General features: G+C 39.5%; 1 protein-coding gene across 2 annotated transcripts in view; it reads left to right on the plus strand.

Annotated features, from left to right (window-relative positions):
* The first annotated feature begins 1,151 nt into the window (after positions 1-1,151).
* Positions 1,152-20,720, plus strand: part of nkain2 (sodium/potassium transporting ATPase interacting 2) — a 500,783-nt gene continuing 481,214 nt past the window's right edge. For both annotated transcript variants that reach the window (XR_009640984.1, XM_060821200.1), the window contains exon 1: positions 1,152-1,597. Coding sequence is in view for 1 of the 2 variants with exons in the window: in XM_060821200.1 (XP_060677183.1) it covers positions 1,544-1,597 (54 nt within the window). In the remaining variant the exon portion in view is untranslated. The remainder of the gene's footprint in view (positions 1,598-20,720) is intronic.

The following is a 20,720-nucleotide window of genomic DNA, read 5'->3' on the forward strand; positions in this document are numbered from 1 at the left end:
AAAAGCTGAACGTGCTGGGAACATTCAGTAGGTCAGTCAGTCTCTGGAGAGAGGATGTACACCTCACTGTTCATTTCAGAACCGGTTTTCTCTGCCTCCTTGAACTCAGAAATTATTCGGTAGAATATAATTTGGACAGAACTAGCTTTATCCTTTCAATGTAAAATAAGATCGATTTAAAGCATCGAGCTTGCACTTTGAAAGCATTAAGTTCAATAGTAATTCATAGAGAAAAAAAAATCCGATCGGTTTTTCAGCCGAATATTGGATACGTTCAGTAATGTCAGCTTTAATTGTTCAAGGCACGACAACCACCGTTTGACGTTACATTGACAATGTTACACAAAGACATGGCGCACCGAGATAAATGGGATCTTAGGAAAGTGGTAACGATGTCATATTACTGCAAGCGTACGAAATAAACAGGAGTTTAAAAAAATTTGGATTCCATTGAAATGATTAGTGGCATTGTCATTTTGCTGTTCATTCCAATTGTGGAATAGCATTTATATTTAAGATCAAAAATATGAAGAATTCACACAATTTGCTGGAGAGATAGAACTACTGAGTGCTATTATATGCCCACGGATGGGCGTCCTAATAATTCGTGCTACAATGGCAAGTCTCTGATTTCCAACAAGGGGGTGACGGTGCTGATTTTGCCAATCCGGAGCGTCAGATGGCAATTCTGAGCAGTTATTGTGTGGTGTCTCCCATCTGTATGGTCTCTGTTGCTGTTTCTATTCTGATGGCAGCAAAAAAAGGGAGAAAATAACTGGAGGACTGGTAAGAAGTTAGTAGAGTGATTAATCCAGCAAGAGAAACCGAGCAGATTCGCGTCCTGTTACATCTCTGCAACGAGTAGCGGCGGCGGCGGGAGCGAGAGGGGTTTTTCTCTCTCTCTGTCTGTCATTCTCTTGTTGGCAGAAACCCAGCTCCATTTCAGCGCCCGCACCGAATAAATATAGCAGAGCGAGACCGACTGCCGTGCAGAAACGAGACTATGATCCGGGTTTGTTCTTCATTTCTCCTCCACCCACCCGCCCCCCAACCACGACCACTACCCACGAGTCGCGGCGTCAGCAGAGCTGGAAAATCATTCCCCTAATAAGCATCGCCAGCGGTTAGCATCAAAGATAAAGGAGGGGGAGCCGCTGCCAGGCTCCTGACAAGTGAATTGCCGACAGCCGAAGCCCAATCGTGCACACGGTAACACCACAGCAGCAGCAACAGCAACAAGAAAAAGAGAGTTTGCACAAGCCCACCCCGTCCTCCGCACTGCCAGTCCTCCTGCTCTCCTTGTGTTGCCCGGCACAGGACTGGTGCCTGGTTTTGGTGATGGTCAGGAGGCGGGTGCTGTGCAGTGGCCGCCGCCGCCGCTGAGGTCGGGCCGGGCGGAGCGGAACGGAGCGCGCGCCAGTCGGACAGCCCCAGGTGTTCCCGAGCGTCACAATCAGAACGGCCCGAGCCGCGGGCGGGAAAAGCAGCAGAGAGCCGGAGCCCGCGCCCGCGCCCGCGCCCCGGGTGGATACCCACACCAACCATGGGCTGCTGCAGCGGCAGGTGCACTCTCATCTTCATCTCCAGCCTGCAGCTAGTAAGTGCTAACGGAAACTTTCTTCTTTATGATATATTAATGCATTTTATATACTCTAAGGGGACTTCTGTGCTCGAATGATGTTTATTTTCTCATTTATGAATGCAATAACCGGACGAGTTGCATACGGGAAACTTTTACATCTTCGTCCATTTTAATTGTTTGCATGGATTATGAGCGAACTATTGTGAATATTTAGTTAATATGTTTATTTGTTTATATGTTTATGTCTTAAACCCACGTGCTGAAGAATTTTCACTGCCGTTTGTGATAGTGTTTACGCTCAAGATTTGCAGACAGTCGAAGTTTGCATTTGTTCAATAATTTAGACATCTGAAACGTGACTTTTTCAATATATTTAGCTTCAAGTGTACATGTTGGGGATACGTGACCGCTATTTTATGACACTATGTTTGTGCTTTTATCACTGTAAATGTTGAGTCACTTTTAGGGAGTTGTGGAAATGTTGAGTTGTATTGCAGTCAGACTGTAGACCGGTGACCAGATTCATGTTGAAAGTCACAATGACAGGTGTCTGTTTTCGAAAGATTTATCCATTTATTCAGTCTTTATCCAGGTACAGTAATATCTAAACGATCAAGACCGAACAGGAGTTTTCATATAAGCGCTTACTTCCACTGTATTATTTTCTGCAGCTTTGATTTACTACCAACTTCGAAAACAGAGTTATATAGTTTTGTATTAGTGGTGCTGGAAGAGCACAGCAGTTCAGGCAGCATCCAAAATGCATGCTGCCTGAACTGCTGTGCTCTTCCAGCACCACTAATCCAGAATCTGGTTTCCAGCATCTGCAGTCATTGTTTTCACCTCGTTTATATAGTTTTGTAGTCCAGTTATGCAGTAGGCAAGGTGTGGACCAGCAGACATTCTTTGTTACATTTCCAGTGGTTAAGGTAATGTCATAAATTGCGAGCAGACTGCATTTTTCATTTCCTTCAGTCGCTACATTGTCCCATCTATTATCTGCCCAGACGTCAGGTGTGCGTGATATCAGAAAGTTTTAACAGTGCTTTAAATTCACTTGCTTGAAATTGCCTGTTTATAAGGCAAGCATGACCATTCATACCGTTTGATGGAGCCGTTGCCAGGATGTAAATTCTTTGCCAAGAGGATCTTAATTCTTAAAAGAATTTGGGATTAAACGTCGAAGTTGCAATCTATCTGTGAAGACTACCAGCAGAACAGTTTTATTTTAAACTAATGTGTTCACTGGACTAAAGTTATGTGTCTAAGTGCGCCTTGTTTTCTTATCAAATGTTATTGAAATAGGCTTTTCCAGATTTTAAAAAACACAAACTGTGATTTTTATTTTAAAAAAAGCAACCCGTTTCGACAACAGCATCTGTGTGTATAACGTCTAAGCTTTTACAGGTGGTTATGCGAAGCCAGTACCTAACCAAATTTATTGCGCGTAACACGTTGTAACTTTACAACACTTCTTTAATGTTATTTCTTATTCTGGGGGATTGGGACGACAACTTATTTATTATGGATGTATTCGATCACAAGGTTTTAATCATGTATTAACCCTTTAATAATGTTTTAGTAAAATATTGTAATAACATCATGATGAAACGAAGTTAGGACAAAATTAGTTTTATTTCCTGGTTCATTAATATTTATCAGTAGGACCATTTTACTCGAATTTCTACTTTATAATTTGTCACATTGACTGTTTATATTATGGTTTTGTAAATGGTAAGAAACCTCAAAAATTGATTGGAGAGAGAATGCTGAAACTTTAACCCATGAGAAAGATTTTGTAATTTCTGATAAGCTTTGAGGGCTGAAATGGAAAACTAGCTGGGGGTTGATGTGCAAAATTTGGGATGTTCCAAGACAATACTGTAATATATCAGCAATAATATCTGTGTACCTCTGTTTTATTGGTATTTTGGGTTTTCACACATTGTAAATTTTGTTTCTCCAGAAACACCACTTGTGTATGATGTGTAGATGGGCTTTTGTATCATGTGTAAGATGATACAATGGCTTTAACTTCTGAATAAAACACTTCTTCATGTTGAAACATTTTATCAATGATTTTGAATTATTATATTTGCAAAGAGCATGTGCCTCATTGAGCAATGAATGTTATATAAACATGTAATGCTCAAAACCTTGTCAAGGTAGGTGTATTTTTAATATATCGAAGTGAGCTTTCAGCTTTTGCATTTGCTAGGAGGATTAAGGAGCTTCAGTAAATAGGAGCAATTAATATGGAGACTGTTGGAATTCTTACTGATTTTCATGGCCTCCTCAACTGCCAATGAGAATGCTGAATTTAATCTTGACCAAAATAAATGTACAAAGTTACCTATCTGTCAGATGCCCCACTAGCAATGATTCAGCTAGGAAAACTGAAACCTGTAGAGATCTGTGATGTGTATTTTGTACTCTGTATTTTCTTCTGGAGATGATCATGTTTATAATGAATTCTTTTTTATTTCATTCAGGTGATGTGAAATTCAGTGGTCAGGTCAGCATTTATTACCCATCACTAATTGCTTTTATGGAATTCTTGAACCTTTGCATTCCATTTGGTGCAGATACACAACCACAGTACCATTAGAGTGAAGTCCCCGGATTTTAATCTAACGCTCATGTCACTTGCTATTCCTTTTTCAGTAGTTTTATACTTCTATCTTGTTGGCTTCTTTGTTTGGATCTTAATTTATTCTTTTCCTGTAAAAGGCTCTTAACAAGAATTTAAAGAATATTATTCAAGAATATTGTTGAGTGTTCAGGAATGAGCCTGGTCTGCAAGTAAATATACTCACATCCTGGAAAGGCATAATGTGTAATTTGTGGAAAATTAGCTGAACTGATTAACATCGTTGACATGCCATAATGAATTCACTTGGGATCAGCTTTTGCCAAATTCAATAAAGATCTGATAGTTCAAAAGGGATCTTCAGGTTTGTGCAGGCAGACTCAAGGCTAAGATTTAATGTGATAATGAGCACTTCTGGGGTCTCAATCTTTGCTGATAGTTTATGAAAGTATTTAGGTTGGTACAGAGGTCAGGAACCAGAAGATGAACCTCACTTCCTTATTTTGGAGGCTAACAAAACTCACTTTTAACTTTATAACACAGAAGAACTTGAAGGTACAATTGTTGTAGTCCAAATATCATTGTCAGAAATTGGGGCATTCTCAGTAAAATGTTTGTCCTTTGGCTGTCTGCAATATGAAACTTAAAATCACCTTACAAAATATGACAAAGGACTGAAAGTCTTTTTGGCAAAGCGTCAACTTTGTTGAGTTTTGCAGAGAGCTTCTCCCTGTGAGTCCTTGTGTGTTATCTCCCACTGTCATCCCAAACTCACATCAATATTTACCTACACAGCCCCTGTGGTACCCTTCACATCTGATGCTAGCCTGTTTTAACCAATCACTGGACCTGAAAAAACTCACTGCTGCTGGGCTATACTTGAATGGACCTGGTGCCAGCATATTCTTTAAAAAGCCATTCTGCATCTGGACATGCATTGTCAATCCTAAATAACTCTACATGAGCCATGAAATCTGCTCAGGTTGTCACAAATAAGAGGAAATTGGTGCCCTGCTTTGAGGTCATGTTAGACAGCATGATTTAGAGGCAAATGTGCTCTTGCCCCCAGCAGCAGAGGTCCATGAGAGCCTGGTGAAAGGTTACAACGAAGATCATTGCAGTCAAAGCTATCTGGAGGAATGTCCATCTTCTCTCTGCTACCTCACTCTATCTTTGCTACTGCACACACATTCTACTAAAGCTCATACTCCATCTCTTTCCATCTCTCATTGCAACATCTTCTTCCCTCACTCATTCTTACTATCCCAACCCCTTACCTTCCTGAAAGACCTCTGTGCTGCCTAGTCACTAACTTCAAACAAATCACATTCTCCGCGCCCCCCCCCCGGCCCCTTGCCCCCATTCCAGGAAAAACAACCCACAATAGAGTAGAAAGAGCTCTGACAAGTCGTGGGCTGCCTGATATTTAGCTCCTCACCCTTTAAGGAGATGATTCTATCCAGATTATGTTGAGTGACTGGCTGACCGTTCCCAAGCCTCTCGATTGATATCAGAGGCTGTCCTTGGTTTATTATGCTGAAACTCCCTGACTGAAGGCTGTCTTCCTTGACTTTTGACCACATGACAAGATTCCTGGCTTTATGTCTGCACTAAACAACAAGGCAAGACCAAATCGATATAACACAGAAACATAGAAAATAGGAACTGGAGTAGGCCAACTGCCCATTGAGCCTGCTCTGCCATTCAATATGATCATGGCTTATCATTCAACTCAGTATCCTGTTTTCCCTTCTTTGTCCCCACCCCCTTTTAACCATTAGTAGTTAAGTAAACCTTGCAGCTGCAGCTTTAGGGTGGGACAAGAGGAAACACAAAAAAAGGCAGGGATGCTCTGAGCATAGAGGTAGGCTCAAGGTGAGTGAGCACAAGGAGGGTTGATGCGCAACTCTGAGATGCAGCTTTGTACAATCATGAGTTGGGTGCCTGTCTCTCTGATCCAAACTGTCCTGACTGCAATATTTCAGTGCTAGTTGCTGGCATGCACAAAAGTGCAGAACATCCTATAAATGGATCCAAGATGTACAATAAGATCCTGAGAACGTGGCTGCTATCACATACCAATATCCTTAGTTTGGGAGATGAATAGAATCATAGGATCTCTGCAGTGCAGAAAAGAGTCCATTTGGCCCATTGAGTCCACACTGACTCTCCAAAACCATTTCACCCAGCCTCAGGCACTCCCATTCTATCCCTGTAACCCTACATTTACCAAAGGCAACCCATCTAACCTGCACTTCCTTAGACAATGAGAGGAAACCAGAACATCAGACAGAAACCTAAGCAGACAAGGGGAAAACACTCAACCTCCACACAGACAGTCACCCAAGGTTGGATTTGAATCCATGTCCTGGTGCTGTGAGGCAGCAGTGCTAACCCCTGTGCCACCCTCTCTCCCAAGTACAGCCAATGCTTGGGTCCATGCTCTGAGATGTCCAAGATGGAGGTTTGGAGGAGCAAGCAGTGAGCTAGAGTTAACAAGTACCTTTTCTGGCTTCCATGTCAAGAATTCTCCGCATCTGGTTTCCTTATGGTGGGTAGCTGAGGCAAGATGCATGATTAATGAGGACAATAATAAGCAGTAGACAATCTTGCTAGGCATGTCAATATGCCTATTGAAAATCTTGTCCTGATGTCCTGAATTTAGATGGAAAATACAGCTGCTTGCTCCAGATGTTGAGAAAGGTCATACTAGACTTTTCATTAGATTCTCCCAGATTTCTTGTCATAGTCTGTCATTTAGGACCCTACTAAAATCTATCCAAAGTGACTGAGACATTTAAAATTTTTAAACTATCACCCTTTATAACAACTGCAGTTATATAAAATTACAATAGATTTCTTATCTATAGGGAAATATTTACATTAGGGTAACACTTACTTATTCCTGCCTTCCACTAACTCAACCACACTGCCCCTCTGCTTGACATTAAAACTTACATGCACACAGGGACAGCAAAAGTTAACTCTGGTCTAAAACTTGGCTCCACTTCTTTCAGGTTTTTAACAATACTGGCCGATAGAATGAAACTGAAAACTTTCTTTAAGAATCTCACACAGCAGCACATGACTAGTAGCAAATAGACAGCCAGGCATAAGGCTGCTCTGCCACTTGTCTGCAGATTCATGACCTGCATTATTGCTCCTAATCATAGGCTGCCTCTTCCTATTTGCATTTTTCATGAGCTTAAATAAGGGTAACTGATGGATTCAGATGGTATTTCATGCTCAGCAGAAGCTTTTCTAAACTTGTATTCTTCTCCAAACACTACTTTTAAATTGTTAGCATTTAAAATGAATTTGTTTACACATTTCCTCCTGACAGGAGATGCCATTCCTAGACCCGGTGAAATTGCATTAGAATGTAAATACTTACACAAAGAAAGTTCAATAGAACACCCAATACTAGGGTTCAGGCTGATTTTCAAGAACCGTTCTGTACAGAGGACAAAACTCATCTCCACAGTCCTTTTTTTTTAAGTTTTAGACCTAATATATTTTATGGATTAGGGCACAAAACCACAGTGCAGGCATTTCATTTTTAATAAAATGTCATTAACAGACAAAAAAAGTATGCTATTTAAATGGAGAAGATTGAAATAGTAGATTGCATAAGATTTTGTGGGTACTGGTTAGGAGGGATGTCTCTTCCTATGGCGGAGACTCAAACTAGGATAAATTGGTTAAGAATAAGAGATCAGTTTTAAAACAGAAAATTAATGATTTTCTTTCTCTCTCAGCTGACCATTAGAACGTGACCTTCTCTACTCCAGAAGGCAATGGGGGCTGGTTCTTTAAATATGTACAAGGCTATGTTAGATAGACCTTCAGCAGACAAAAGAGTCTTAAGGGAGATAATTAGGAGAGAGGAGATGAGACCATAGCCAGATCAGCCATGATGTTATTGAATGGCAGAGTAGGCTTGAAGGGCCAAATGCCATACTACTGGTCCAATGTCCAATGTTTCTGTGGCTCTAACTTAGCAGCACAAAGGTATCTGGATGTACTGGTACATAAATCACAAATAATTTATGTAGTTTACATTAATCGCAAATAGTTTGTATGCAGGATCAGTAACTGATTTGAAAGGCAAATTGAATTTTGAGGTTCATTGCAAGGGAAATTGAATTTAAAAATACTGAACCTTTGGTGAGATATATTTGCAGCACAGAGTAGAATGTTGGTCTCCTTATTTGTAAAAGTATAAAATTGCATCAGAAGCAGTTCAAAGATTCACCTCACTCAATTCTGAGAATCTTATGAATAATGGTTGAGCAGGTTGGACCTGTATCCATCTGAATTTAGAAAATGAATGGTGGTTTTATTGGAACGTATACCTTCCTAAGGGGATTCAATAACGTGGATGCTGAAAAGGTATTTGCTCTTGTAAGAGAGATGGGAATTAGGGGACACAGTTTAAAAATAAGAGCTCTCCCTTTTAAGTCTGATAAGAGAATATTTTTCTCTTCAAGAGAGTCAATTGCATGTTTAATTCTCTTCCTGGAGACAACAGTAGGTTGGGTCATTGAAATTATTCCTTGCAGAATTAGGTAGAATTTTCATCAACAAGGGAGTCAAAAGGTTATCAGGGTCAGCCAGGAGAGTAGAACTGAAACAACAGCCAGCTCTGACATGGTATTATTATTGGGTTAAGCTGTTCAAAAAACCAGATGGCCTAGTTCTGCTCGTAAGTCCTTTGTTCCTATGTAAAAGAAAAAGTTGTTAAAAATTCGCAAGCCCTCACAATACTTGTTAGGAAGGTTTTCAGCATGATCCCATAGATTTGTGCTACAGGACACCTGACAGGAAGTGGAGGCAAGTTTCAGAAGACCGGTAATCTATAGATGACATGCATGTGCAGAAACCCTTGCTAGCATTCAGTAATTGTTACAATAAATGACAGTTAGTACCTAGCTATCCCTAGATATTTTATGACAATCCATTAAATAAGGTGCTGGGCTTAACAAGGATTTCAACTTTAAAAGCTGAAGCTGTCAATAATAAAATTTGTGAGGATGTGACCTTTGTCTTGAATAGGACCCAGACATGAAGAGGCAGAAATTTATGTAATCATATTGTTATATTATTCTCAATGTAAAAAAAAATGTAAGAAATAGTTATAAAAATGTGTGCTTCTAATCAGGAGTTGTACTTAATAGTGCATTTTGAAAATTTGTGTATTTTTCTGTTGATTTAGTCAATAGGTGGAAAATGATTGGTCGCGCCAATCAAATCATGGATGTGCGGTGCTGTCAGGTAAGCTTCCTCATTGGAAGCAGTAAGTTGACAAAGAACAATATTTTTAGCACATAAAAATGTACTTATTAGAATTGGGGAATGAGGGAGAGGTGATAAATGGTTGCTTTTTTTCTTTTCAATTGTTATTTTCAGTGTCTAAGTCATATTGCTTTATAAGCTCCTATAAAAGTAACAATCCTATGATAGCATTTTCTCTTCTACTATGTTTTATATTCAGGAACAATGCTTCTATTGCAAAATCAAGTCCAATTAAGAACGTGAAGAAAATTAGGAGTATTTAAACTTGAAAGCAGACCAGAAGTGAAACTGTACTTCATGGTCAAAATAAAGTCATTTACTTAAATTGTAGATAAATTCCTTTCACTTAAATGTGAAGCTGTTCACCTGAGCAGACAGAATAAGTAAAGTGGGGCATTTCTGAAATGTAGAACAACTGCAGAATTCCAAACTATGAATGGATCTTGTGTTCTTGTGTATGTGTTAATTTGCAGGTGCAGCAAATAATTAAGCAGCAAATATGTTTTTTTTTCTCTATTACATGAGAAAATGAACATAAAAAGTAAAGATGTTCTGCTTCAGGTATACAGCAAGTGAGACCACAACTAGAATACTGTGTGCAGTATTGGTCTCCCTATATAAGGATTAAGGTGAATGCACTGGAGGTGGTTCACAGGAGGTGTACTACATTGGTGTTGTCTTATGAGAAAAGGTTGGATGGACTTGTTTTCATTGGAGTTAAGAGAAGTGAGACATGACTTGATTGAAGTATGTAAGATCCTGAACATCCTTGACATGAAGGAGGCTCAAGGGTACTTTGCATCTAATTCATAAGTTTCTATGAAATGAGTTTTCAGCAAGCTTTTGAAGGAGGACAACATCTTATAATAATGTCTAGATTTCTACTTTTGCAGTTATTGGAAGATACCATCCAATTTACAGTGACTCACAGAAGACTGTTGGCCTCATTGTTGCCTTTATAGCAACATTTTGCCCAATTAATCAGAGCTCTAAAGCACAGTGTTATGTATCTGCTATTAAATATCCCATTTAAAGTTCACATATCTTTTTAATTGACCTTCCTCTGTCTCAGCTAGATATTTCAGAGAGCTACTGCATTGACACATTTGTCTGTTTTCTGTCTACGTTCATTTCTACTAGCTACTGTTCACAATTTGGTATGTTTTCTTTAAGAAGTGCTTGCTTCAGTTTTGAACAGCGAAGTGGTAGAATGAATAATGCTGTCATTCATGCTGATATATTCTGAAATTCAGACATGAATTGTCTTTACTGAAAGTTCTAAGTTCTGACAAATTCAAAAATAACAGTCCTATTCTGTTGACATTGATAGAAGTATTGTTTCAATATTTGAGAATAGAGCTTGTGCAGTAAGAACAACGTTCAGTGATTAAGCCTGTTCAACTTTGGAAAATGTCCCCAGGCACTCATCATGATGGTGATTAATAAAATTGATGACATCAAGCTATTGATGGACATATCAGGAGAAATGAACAACAGCTTGGTGAATACAAAAAATGTAGGGGCAGGCAGAGAGGTAAAGAGGGAACTTTAAGAATGAATCAGAGTTCTACAGCATGGAACAGACTTTAGGTCTATGCCGACCAAGCTTCCCAAACTAAATTAGTCCCACTGCCTGCATTTGGCCCATAGCCCTTTAAACCTTTTCTATTCGTGTACTTCTCCAAGTATCTTTTAAACATTGTAACTATACCTGCATGCACCACTTCTCAGGTTGTTCATTCCATACTCTGTGTGAAAAATTTTCTCCTCAAGACCTTTTTAAATCTTTCTTCTTTCACCTTAAAAAAAGGTAGCCCATAGTTTTGAACTCCCCCACCCTAGGGAAAAGACCATACATGAGGATTTGAAAACCAAGGAATTGTTGGATCAGAAACCTGTGTAGATCAGAACACTCATGGTTGATAGGTGCCAGTTAAGATGTAGGCAGCAGATGCTTGTTCAGGGTGGAGAATGAGGGGCACCCAGGAGAGCAATGGATGGAATTGTCAGGGCTAAAAGTAACAACATAAATAACAGTTCAGGTTAGCAGTAGATGAACTGAGCTGGTTCAGATTTAGGCAATGTTATGGAAAATGAAATGCACTCATTGAAGAAATGGATATGTGGTTGGAAGCTCATCCCTTGGTCAGCTGCAACACTGGCTTAGCTGCAGACAATAAACAGGAAGAAGGATTGATATGGTAGTCAGGAAGGGATTTTGTAAATGGGACCAAAAATACCTTCGTAATATTTAGTCAGAAAAAAATTCTGCTTCCACTACTACATGCTAGGCAAGTAGTGTGGGAAATCAAAAAGAATGAAATGGTCAAAGGAGCAGGTGATAACATAGGGCTGAGTGTCAAATGTGTACATTGGTAGTTTGTAGTTAATTATTTCACTGAGGGGCAGCATCTGAATGAAAATTGAATGCTGCATTTTGGGAAAGCAAATCTTAGCAGGACTTATACACTTAATGGTAAGGCCTTAGGGAGTGTTGCCAAACAAATTGACCTTGGAGTACAGGTTCATAGCTCCTTGCAAGTCGAGTCGCAGGTAGACCGGATAGTAAAGAAGCCATTTGGTATGCTTTCCTTTATTGGTCAGGGTACTGAGTACAGGAGTTGGGAGGACTTGTTGCAGCTGTGCAGGACATTGGTTAGGCCACTTTTGGAATATTGTGTGCAATTCTGGTCTCCTTTCTATGAGAAGGGTGTTGTGAAACTTGAAAGGGTTCGGAAAAGATTTACAAGGATGTTGCCACGGTTGGAGGATTTGAGCTATAGGGAGAGGTTGAATAGGCTAGGGCTTTTTTCCCTGGAGCTTCAAAGGCTGAGGGGTGACCTTTTATAGAGGTTTATAAAATTATGAGGGGTATAGTTAGGGTAAATAGACAGGGTCTCTTCCCTGAGGTGGGGGAGTCCAGAATTAGAGGACAAAGGTTTAGTTGAGAGGGATGAAGTATAAAAGAGACCTAAGGGGCAACGTTTTCATGCAGAGGGTGGTGCCTGTGTGGAATGAGCTGCCGGGGAAGTGGTGGAGGCTAGTACAATAGCAACATTTAAAAGGCATCCGGATGAGTATATGAATAGGAAGGGTTTGGAGGGGTATGGACTGGGTGCTGGCAGTTGGGACTAGATTAGGTTGGGATATCTGGTCGGTATGGACGAGTTGGACTGAAGGGTCTATTTCTGTGCTGTTCATCTATATGATTATGATTCTATAACTCCAGAAATGAGGGAGTAGGAGGAGGCAACAAGATTTGAGAGAGAAAATGCATACAAGTTCAAGAAAATCTTCAGATTCTGTGAATAGTAATATGACCAGTATAATTAAATTTCTCTGAAGATTTTGCTTGAGGCTAGCATAAAATCATGTTTTCAGGCATAAAATTAATACAGTACATATTTCAACCTCTCAAAGCACCATCACTTGATAAGGCAAAAAAATCACATGGAATAGACAAAGATCATGTTAATTAGGTACTTGCACTCTTATTTTATGGCTTTAATTCACTTGAATGAATTGAGAACACATACTGACAATTCTATATATCCTTAAAAAAACTAGCTTGTCCAGTCTACAGGATTGAAAAATTCTGATTAGTACAAAACAGTGCAGAATAAAGATTGCAGAACTTAGAAAAATGCATTTCAATTGAAAAGAGAATAAAAACCAATTTAATGGATCTTTCTTACTGATTCTTTTCATTGAACATGTTTTTGAGGATGATTTCTTATAATTCTAAGTAACCTCCTGATGTGAAGACCTGTGATTTTAGGCACTTGAGGAATGACTACAGTAATAATTTCCTGAGGTGAACAATTTATGAATGAAAGTTCTGTTCAAATCAGTGGGTAGCAAAATTATAGAAAGGATTTTTAAAAATTTTCTTTGTGAGTTTGGAAGAGAACAGAGGCTATTAACCTGAATGACCAAACTGACCATAACAACTGTCATACAGAAAGTTATTCAAATGGGGGACCAACAAAAAATGTTATGGTAGTGTTGGATAGTATACTGAAGGGAATTGAAAATGTTCCCTGCAGTAAAGAAAGTCCAGATAGCTGTTTTACTTGCCTGGGTGACAGGGTTTGGGACTTGTGCTCAGACCTGAAGGGGAAATTAAGAGAGGTGAATATAGTTGTTGTGGTCCATGTAGCTGCCAATAACCTAGGTAGAAATAGGAAAGAGATTTTGCATAAAGGATAAAAGGAGCTAAGGACTAAATTAGGAAGTAGAACCCCAAAGTTTAATCTTAGCTTTATTGGTTACAAGCTCTAGTTTATTGCTAATGCTTATAATTTGGCATAAATTTGGTGCAAAAATTCATGAGAAATTCATGAGAAATGAACATGTGGATTATAGATTTGTTTCAGAGCAAAGAAACACCAGCTGGGGAAAGTGTGGGCTGGATCATTGGGATGGTCTTTATCTGAAGGATGCTGGGACTAATGTAATTATGAACTGCTTAATGAGGGCAGTAGAGAGGATTTTAAACTAAGCTCCCCATTTTGATCCTCAACTAAGGGAACAGCTACAGTCTATCCACTCTATCCATGTCCCTCATAATCTCATATACCTCAGTCAGCACCCCCCCCCCCCTCCTCCCCACCTCAGCCTTCTCTGCTGAAAAAAAAACCTGAGTTTATCTAGCTTCTTGTCACAGCTAAACTGCTCCAGTCCAAGCAACATCCTGGTGAATCTCTTCTGCATGTTTCCAATAGTGCAATGACCTGAACTGCACACAGTATTCCAGATGTGGCCTAACCAAAGTTTTGTGCAGCTCCAATGTAATCTCCCTGCTCTATGATATGATCAATAAAAGCAAGTGTCCCATGTACCTTCATAACCACGCTATTAACCTGCCACCTTCAAGGATCTGTGGAGATGCACCCTAGATCCCTCTGTCCCTTTGAGCTTCCTAGTGTTCTACCACTCATTGAGTATTCCCTTGTCTTGTTATTTCTTCCGAGGTTCATCACCTCTCACTTTTCAGGGTTAAATTCTATCTGCCAATGATCTGACCAACGAACTAACCTATCTATATCTTTCTTGTAACCAGAGACCACCTCCTTACTATTAATGGCCAGTCTTTGTGTCATCCGCAAATATAATTACCATCCATCTCAATGGCCACGTTCTCATTGATATCATTTATAGATATCACATATAAAAAGGGAGCCAGCATTGATTTCTGAGATACGCCCTCCACTCAAACTAACAGTCTTCTACCAATAACTTCTGTCTCCAACCACTCAGTGAAGGGACGGTTATCCTCTAAGAATGCCCAACAATTAGATCAGAGATATCAAAGCAGAATTAGGCCATTTAATCATGGTTAATGTGTTTCTCAACCCCATTCTCCTGCCTTCTCCCTTAACCTTTGATGTCCTGACTAATCATGACCTATTTATCTCTGTCTTAAATGCACTCAATGACAGCCTCCATAGCCTTCTGCAGCAATGAGTTTTAATGTTTCACCACACTCCAGCTGAAGAAATTCCACTTAACCTCAGTTCTAAAGTGTTGTTCTTTCACTGAGGCTGTGCTCTGTGGTCCCTGTCCCTTCTACAACTGAAAATATCTTCTCCATGTCCACTGTATCCAGTCATTTCAGTATTCTGTAAGTTTCATTGAGATTCCCCCTCCGCCTTCTAAACTCCATTGATATATAACCAGAGTCCTCAACTGCTCCTCATATAACAACCCTTTCATTCCCAGGATCATTCTTATGAACCGTCTCTGAATCTCTGAAAAACCAACATATCCTTCCTTCGATGCAAGGTCCAAAATTGCTCACAAATTTCCAAATGCGGTCTGACCAGAGCCTTTTACAACCTCAGCAATACATCTTTGCTGTTTTACACTAGCTGTCTCAAAATAAATGCTAACCTGCGTTTGCCTTAATAACTGAACCAGGACTCCCAAGTCTCTGCTCCATTTAGAAAATAGTCGATACCTCTTTACTTTCTACCAAAGTGCATGACCTCACACTTTCCTAAATTGTACTTCATCTGCTGCTGTTTTGCTCCCCCTCCTAATGCTAAATCCTTCTGCAGCTTGTTATGTTAGCCATTTTCTAGACCTCTAGGATCCCCCCTAACTCCAGTGATTCCTGAAAGATCACCACCAATGCCTCCACGATCTCCTCAGAATCCAGGACTGTAGTCATTCTGGTCTGGATGATTTATCCACCTTCAGATCTTTCAGGTTCCCCAGCGCCTTCGTCTTAGTGATGGCCATTACACTCACTTCTGTTCTGTGACTCTCCTAAAGTTCTGGTATACCATTGGTGTCTTCCACTGTGAAGATTGATACAGCGTACCTGCCATATTCTGCCACTTCTTTTTTTCCCAGTTGTACGTCTCCAGCCTCATTTTCCAGGAATCAAATATCCAGTGAAAAGAAGAAATATTGGGTACTTTTATCAAGAGATAGTGATATTCATGGGATCTTTTAAATGTAATCTTGAAAAATCAGATTTTCATTTGTAGCCTGGATAATGTTTTTATAGAACGTTTTTCAGATAGTTAATTAGAGCAGCAAATTCTGGAACCGAGCAGAACAAATTATGTTTGATTTACTGTTGTGTAATGTGGCAGATTAATGAATGAAGAGGTAACAAAGAGGATTGATGAGGGCAGAGCAGTAGATGTGATCTGTATGGACTTCACTAAGGCATTTAACAAGACTCCTTATGGGAGACTGATTAGCAAGGTTAGATCTCATGGAATACAGGGAGAACTAGCCATTTGGATACAGAACTGTCTCAAAGGTAGAAGACAGACAGTGGTGGTGGAGGGTTGTTTTTCAAACTGGAGGCCTGTGACCAGTGGAGTGCCACAAGGATCGGTGCTGGGTCCTCTACCTTTTGTCATTTACATAAATGATTTGGATGCAAGCATATGAGGTACAGTTACTAAGTTTACAGATGACACCAAAATTGGAAGTGTAGTGGACATCGAAGAGGGTTACCTCAGATTACAACAGGATGCCAATGGGCTGAGAAGTGGCAGGTGGAGTTTAATCAGATAAATGCGAGGTGCTGCATTTTGGGAAAGCAAATCATAGCAGGACTTGTATGCTTAATGGTAAGGTCCTAGGGAGTGTTGCTGAACAAAGAGACCTTGGAGTGCAGCTTCATAGCTCCTTGAAAGTGGAGTCACATATAGATAGGATAGTGAAGAAGGCATTTGGTATGCTTTCCTTTATTTGTCAGAGTATTGAGTATAGGAGTTGAGAGGTCATGTTACAGCTGTACAGGACATTGGTTAGGCCACTGTTGGAATATTGCATGCAATTTTGGTCTCCTTCCTATTGGAAAGATGTTGTGAAACTTGAAAGGGTTCAGAAAAGATTTACAAGGATATTGCCAGGGTTGGAGGATTTGAGCTATAGGGAGAGGCTGAACAGGCTGGGGCTGTTTTCCCTAGAGCGCCGGAGGCTGAGGGGTGACCTTATAGAGCTTTACAAAATTATGAGGGGCATGGATAGGATAAATAGGCAAAGTCTTTTCTCTGGGGTTAGAGAGTCCAGAACTAGAGGGCATAGTTTTAGGGTGAGAGGGGAAAGATATAAGAGACCTAAGGGACAACTTTTTCACACAGAGGATGGTACGTGTATGGAAAGAGCTGCCAGAGGAAGTGGTGGAGACTAGTAAAATTGCAACATTTAAGAGACACTTGGATGGGTATATGAATAGGAAGGGTTTGGAGGTATATGGGCAGGGTGCTGGCATGTGGGACATAGATTGGTTTGGGATATCTGGTTGGCATGGACGGGTTGGACTGAAGGGTCTGTTTCCATGCTGTACATCTCTATGACTCTCGGACTCTAAAGGCACCCCTAGGTAGTAGCATTACATAATATTGAATTGTGCATCCAGTTTGAAATGGGGAAGATTGGGTCTAAGACTAGAATTTTAAACTTAAATAAGAGTGACTGTGTCATCCTGAAAGTTGAAGTAGCTGAATAACTGGTATACAAAGTGAAAAAATACATCTATAGAGACACAGTGGCAGATATGTAAGGGAATAAATCAAAATCCTCAAACAATATTCAAATTTCAGTGAAAAACATTATAAAGGTAAAACCAACACCTCTGGTTATTGAGAGAAGTTATGGACAATAGCAAACTTGAGGAAGAAAATATAACTGTCAGGTTAGATGATTGGTCACAATATGAAGAAAAATATAATGAATGAAAGATTAATCAGGAGAAATATTTTCGAGTATGATAAGCAAGCTACAAATATAGAAACATATTGCAAGAGTCTCTACAAGTATTTAACAAACAAAAGAGTAAGTAACACGAGCGTTTTATTCTGTGGTGACTGAGAATGTGTAGTTAGGAAATGGTGGATGAAATATACAAACATTTTGCTTCTGTCTTCATTATAGGCAATTAAACAGTGCATTTAAGTCACAGCTGTAAATCAGGAAGTGGAAGGGAGATAAGAACTAAGTGAAGTTACAATCACTAGGGGAGCAGCATGAAGCAAGCTGATGGAGCTGCAGGCTGACAAGTTTCCATACCCAAATGAACTTTGTTCTAAGATCTTAAAAGAGGTGGCTAATGAGGTGGTGCATATGTTGATACTAATTTTTTAAAATTCTCGAGATTCTGGAAAGATTCAGTCATAAAAAGTAATAAATATATATCCTCTGCTCAAGAAGAGAGGGAAGCAGAAACCAAAAACTCACGACCACCTAACTTGACCATTATTGTGGGGAACATGTTAGTATTGATTGTTAAAGTGGGTATGACTGGGTACTTAGAAAGAACACAAGCTAATCAGGCTGAGTTTACATGGTTTTATCAATGAGAAACCATGTTTAACCATTTTGTTAGAGTCTTTTGAAGGAATAACTTGTGCTACAGATAAAGGAGAGCTTGTATGTGGATTTCCAGAAGACATTTAATAAGGTGTCATATCAAAGAACATTATGGAAAACAAATATCATGTTGTAAATGGGAATATAGATAAGGTTACATATAAAACTGACTGGCAGAAAATAGACAAGATGCATAAACCTGTTTTGTTTGGCAGGATATGATGAGTGATATCTTGCAGGATTATAATGAGGCCACAACTTTGTACAATTTACATTGGTGACTTAGATACGTGAAGTGAATACATCGCTACAAAATTTACAGCCTCTACAAAGATAGTTCAGAAAGTGTGTTTTGAAGAAAATGTGAGTCTTCAGGTGGATATAAATAGGTCAGTGAGTGGGAAAATATCTGGCAAATGGAATATAATGTAGGAAAATGTGCAAGTGTCACTTTGACAGTAAGAAGTAAAAAGCAGAGAATCAGTGAAATGAAGAACGACACTGCAGAATTATGAGGGTTCTAGGTTTTCTAATACAAAAGTGATACAATGTAAGTACGTAGGTGTAATGTATAGTCAAGAAGGCTAGCGTCCTTTATTACTTGAAGAATTTAACATAAAAGGCAGGATGCCATGCTTCTGTTCAGCAGGTTATGTCACCTTATTTCAGGAAGAAGATGAATATATTGCAGGTTGTTCAGAAAAGGATAACTGGATTGATGCATGGAATGAGCTGGTTCTCATTTGAGAATAGTTTTGATGGGTTTTGTTTCCCCTCCATTTAAAAGCGTGAGTGGTGACTTAATTGATGTATATCAGATCCTGTATGGTCCTGACAAGGTTTCTACTTGTGTGTGAGTTTAGAACTAGGGGTACTGATTTAAAATTAGTGGCTAGCCTTACAGGGCAGAGATGAAAGACTTTTTCTCAAAGGAGATGGTGCTACTTTGGAATTCGATACCTTAAAAGGCAGTGGAAGCAAGGATATTGCTTATTATTGAGGCAGCATTAGCAAGATTCTTGCCAAACAAAGGATTCAAAGGTTATCTTGGGTCGATGAAAATGTGGAATTTGAAACATAAGATCTGCCTTGATCTTACTCCAGGGGAAGAAGATGCCAAATGCTAAAGAGTCTATTACTGCTCCTATTTCAAATGTTTGTTTGTATGTATTGTATGCAGGTAGTAAGATCAATTCCTCTTGATGCTGTCTTCAGCAAAGGAACTGTTGCTCTAGTTGTCTTTGGTTGCAATAAAGTGTCTGGTTGTTCATGTTCCAGTATATGGTCACGGTGAGTGTTACTCTACTCAGTTCCCAAGTTGCCATGAGGACAGGTTTTTGATGAGAGTGCTGAATGCTTACACTCTGACTGGTTCTCTCATACCAGGCATGGAAATTGCTCTTTCTGTCATTTTATCTTAGTCTTGTCACTCTTATCACTGGTTACTACTTCAGAAGTTTTCTTTTTCTAATGGAAGCATACTTTGAGTATAGCATAGTCTTATGCTTTGGCCTGGACTACCTTTCATCCTGAAATTTGTCTTCTACAAGTTTGTGCTGGATTTGTTCAATTTTTTTTATAATCCTTATGGTGATTTTCACTGCTGCATCAGTTTTTCCAATTGATTGGACATAATACTGAGGAAACAAAAGTCACTTTGTTAAAAATTACCAACTTTCATTCAAGGGCTACTCGCATTTGAGGGAAAACCAACATTTGAACTGCAAGAATGGAGAGTTGAGACTAGTGGACAAATGGGCTGTGACTGGCAGAGATGTTGCAATCGAGAATGTACTAGTTAATGACGATTGACAGTCAATTGTCAAACTTTAAAAAAAATCAGACAGGTCAATTCTAAGTTGTCAGGGCATTTCTCTGATAAATGGCTTTTACCTATTTTAGTTGAGTCAAAACAGATACAAGATGTTTAAATGTTCTTTCTGTCTACAAAGTATAGGGCCCTGAGTATTGATTATATGTAGCTCCCAATAGTACAAGTGTACAAATTCAAGTACAAGTGTGCCACTCTGTCACCTTGACTGACAAACCTGACTGGTGATACTAATTTGGTTGCCAACATAACTTGTTGCACTTGAAGAATCATTCAGAAAATGTTGTTCAGTTGCAGAATCACATTGACTGTTGAATACTGTGACATGGGTTTTGCAAGCATGGGCTGTTAGTTTTGTTCAGTGCTCCATTTGTTACAAACAACCGAAGGGATATGTTGTTTCATACCATTGGGATGTATGACTTACATACTGACACTGAAATTCATATACCATATTACTCAATTGAGTGATTTATTTTGGCTACCTGGTAGGATACTATTGGTGCTGAAAAATGTGTTGCTGGAAAAGCGCAGCAGGTCAGGCAGCATCCAAGGAGCAGGACAATCGATGTTTCGGGCATAAGCCC

Source organism: Hemiscyllium ocellatum, chromosome 3, assembly GCF_020745735.1.
Source record: "Hemiscyllium ocellatum isolate sHemOce1 chromosome 3, sHemOce1.pat.X.cur, whole genome shotgun sequence".
Taxonomy (NCBI): Eukaryota; Metazoa; Chordata; class Chondrichthyes; order Orectolobiformes; family Hemiscylliidae; genus Hemiscyllium; species Hemiscyllium ocellatum.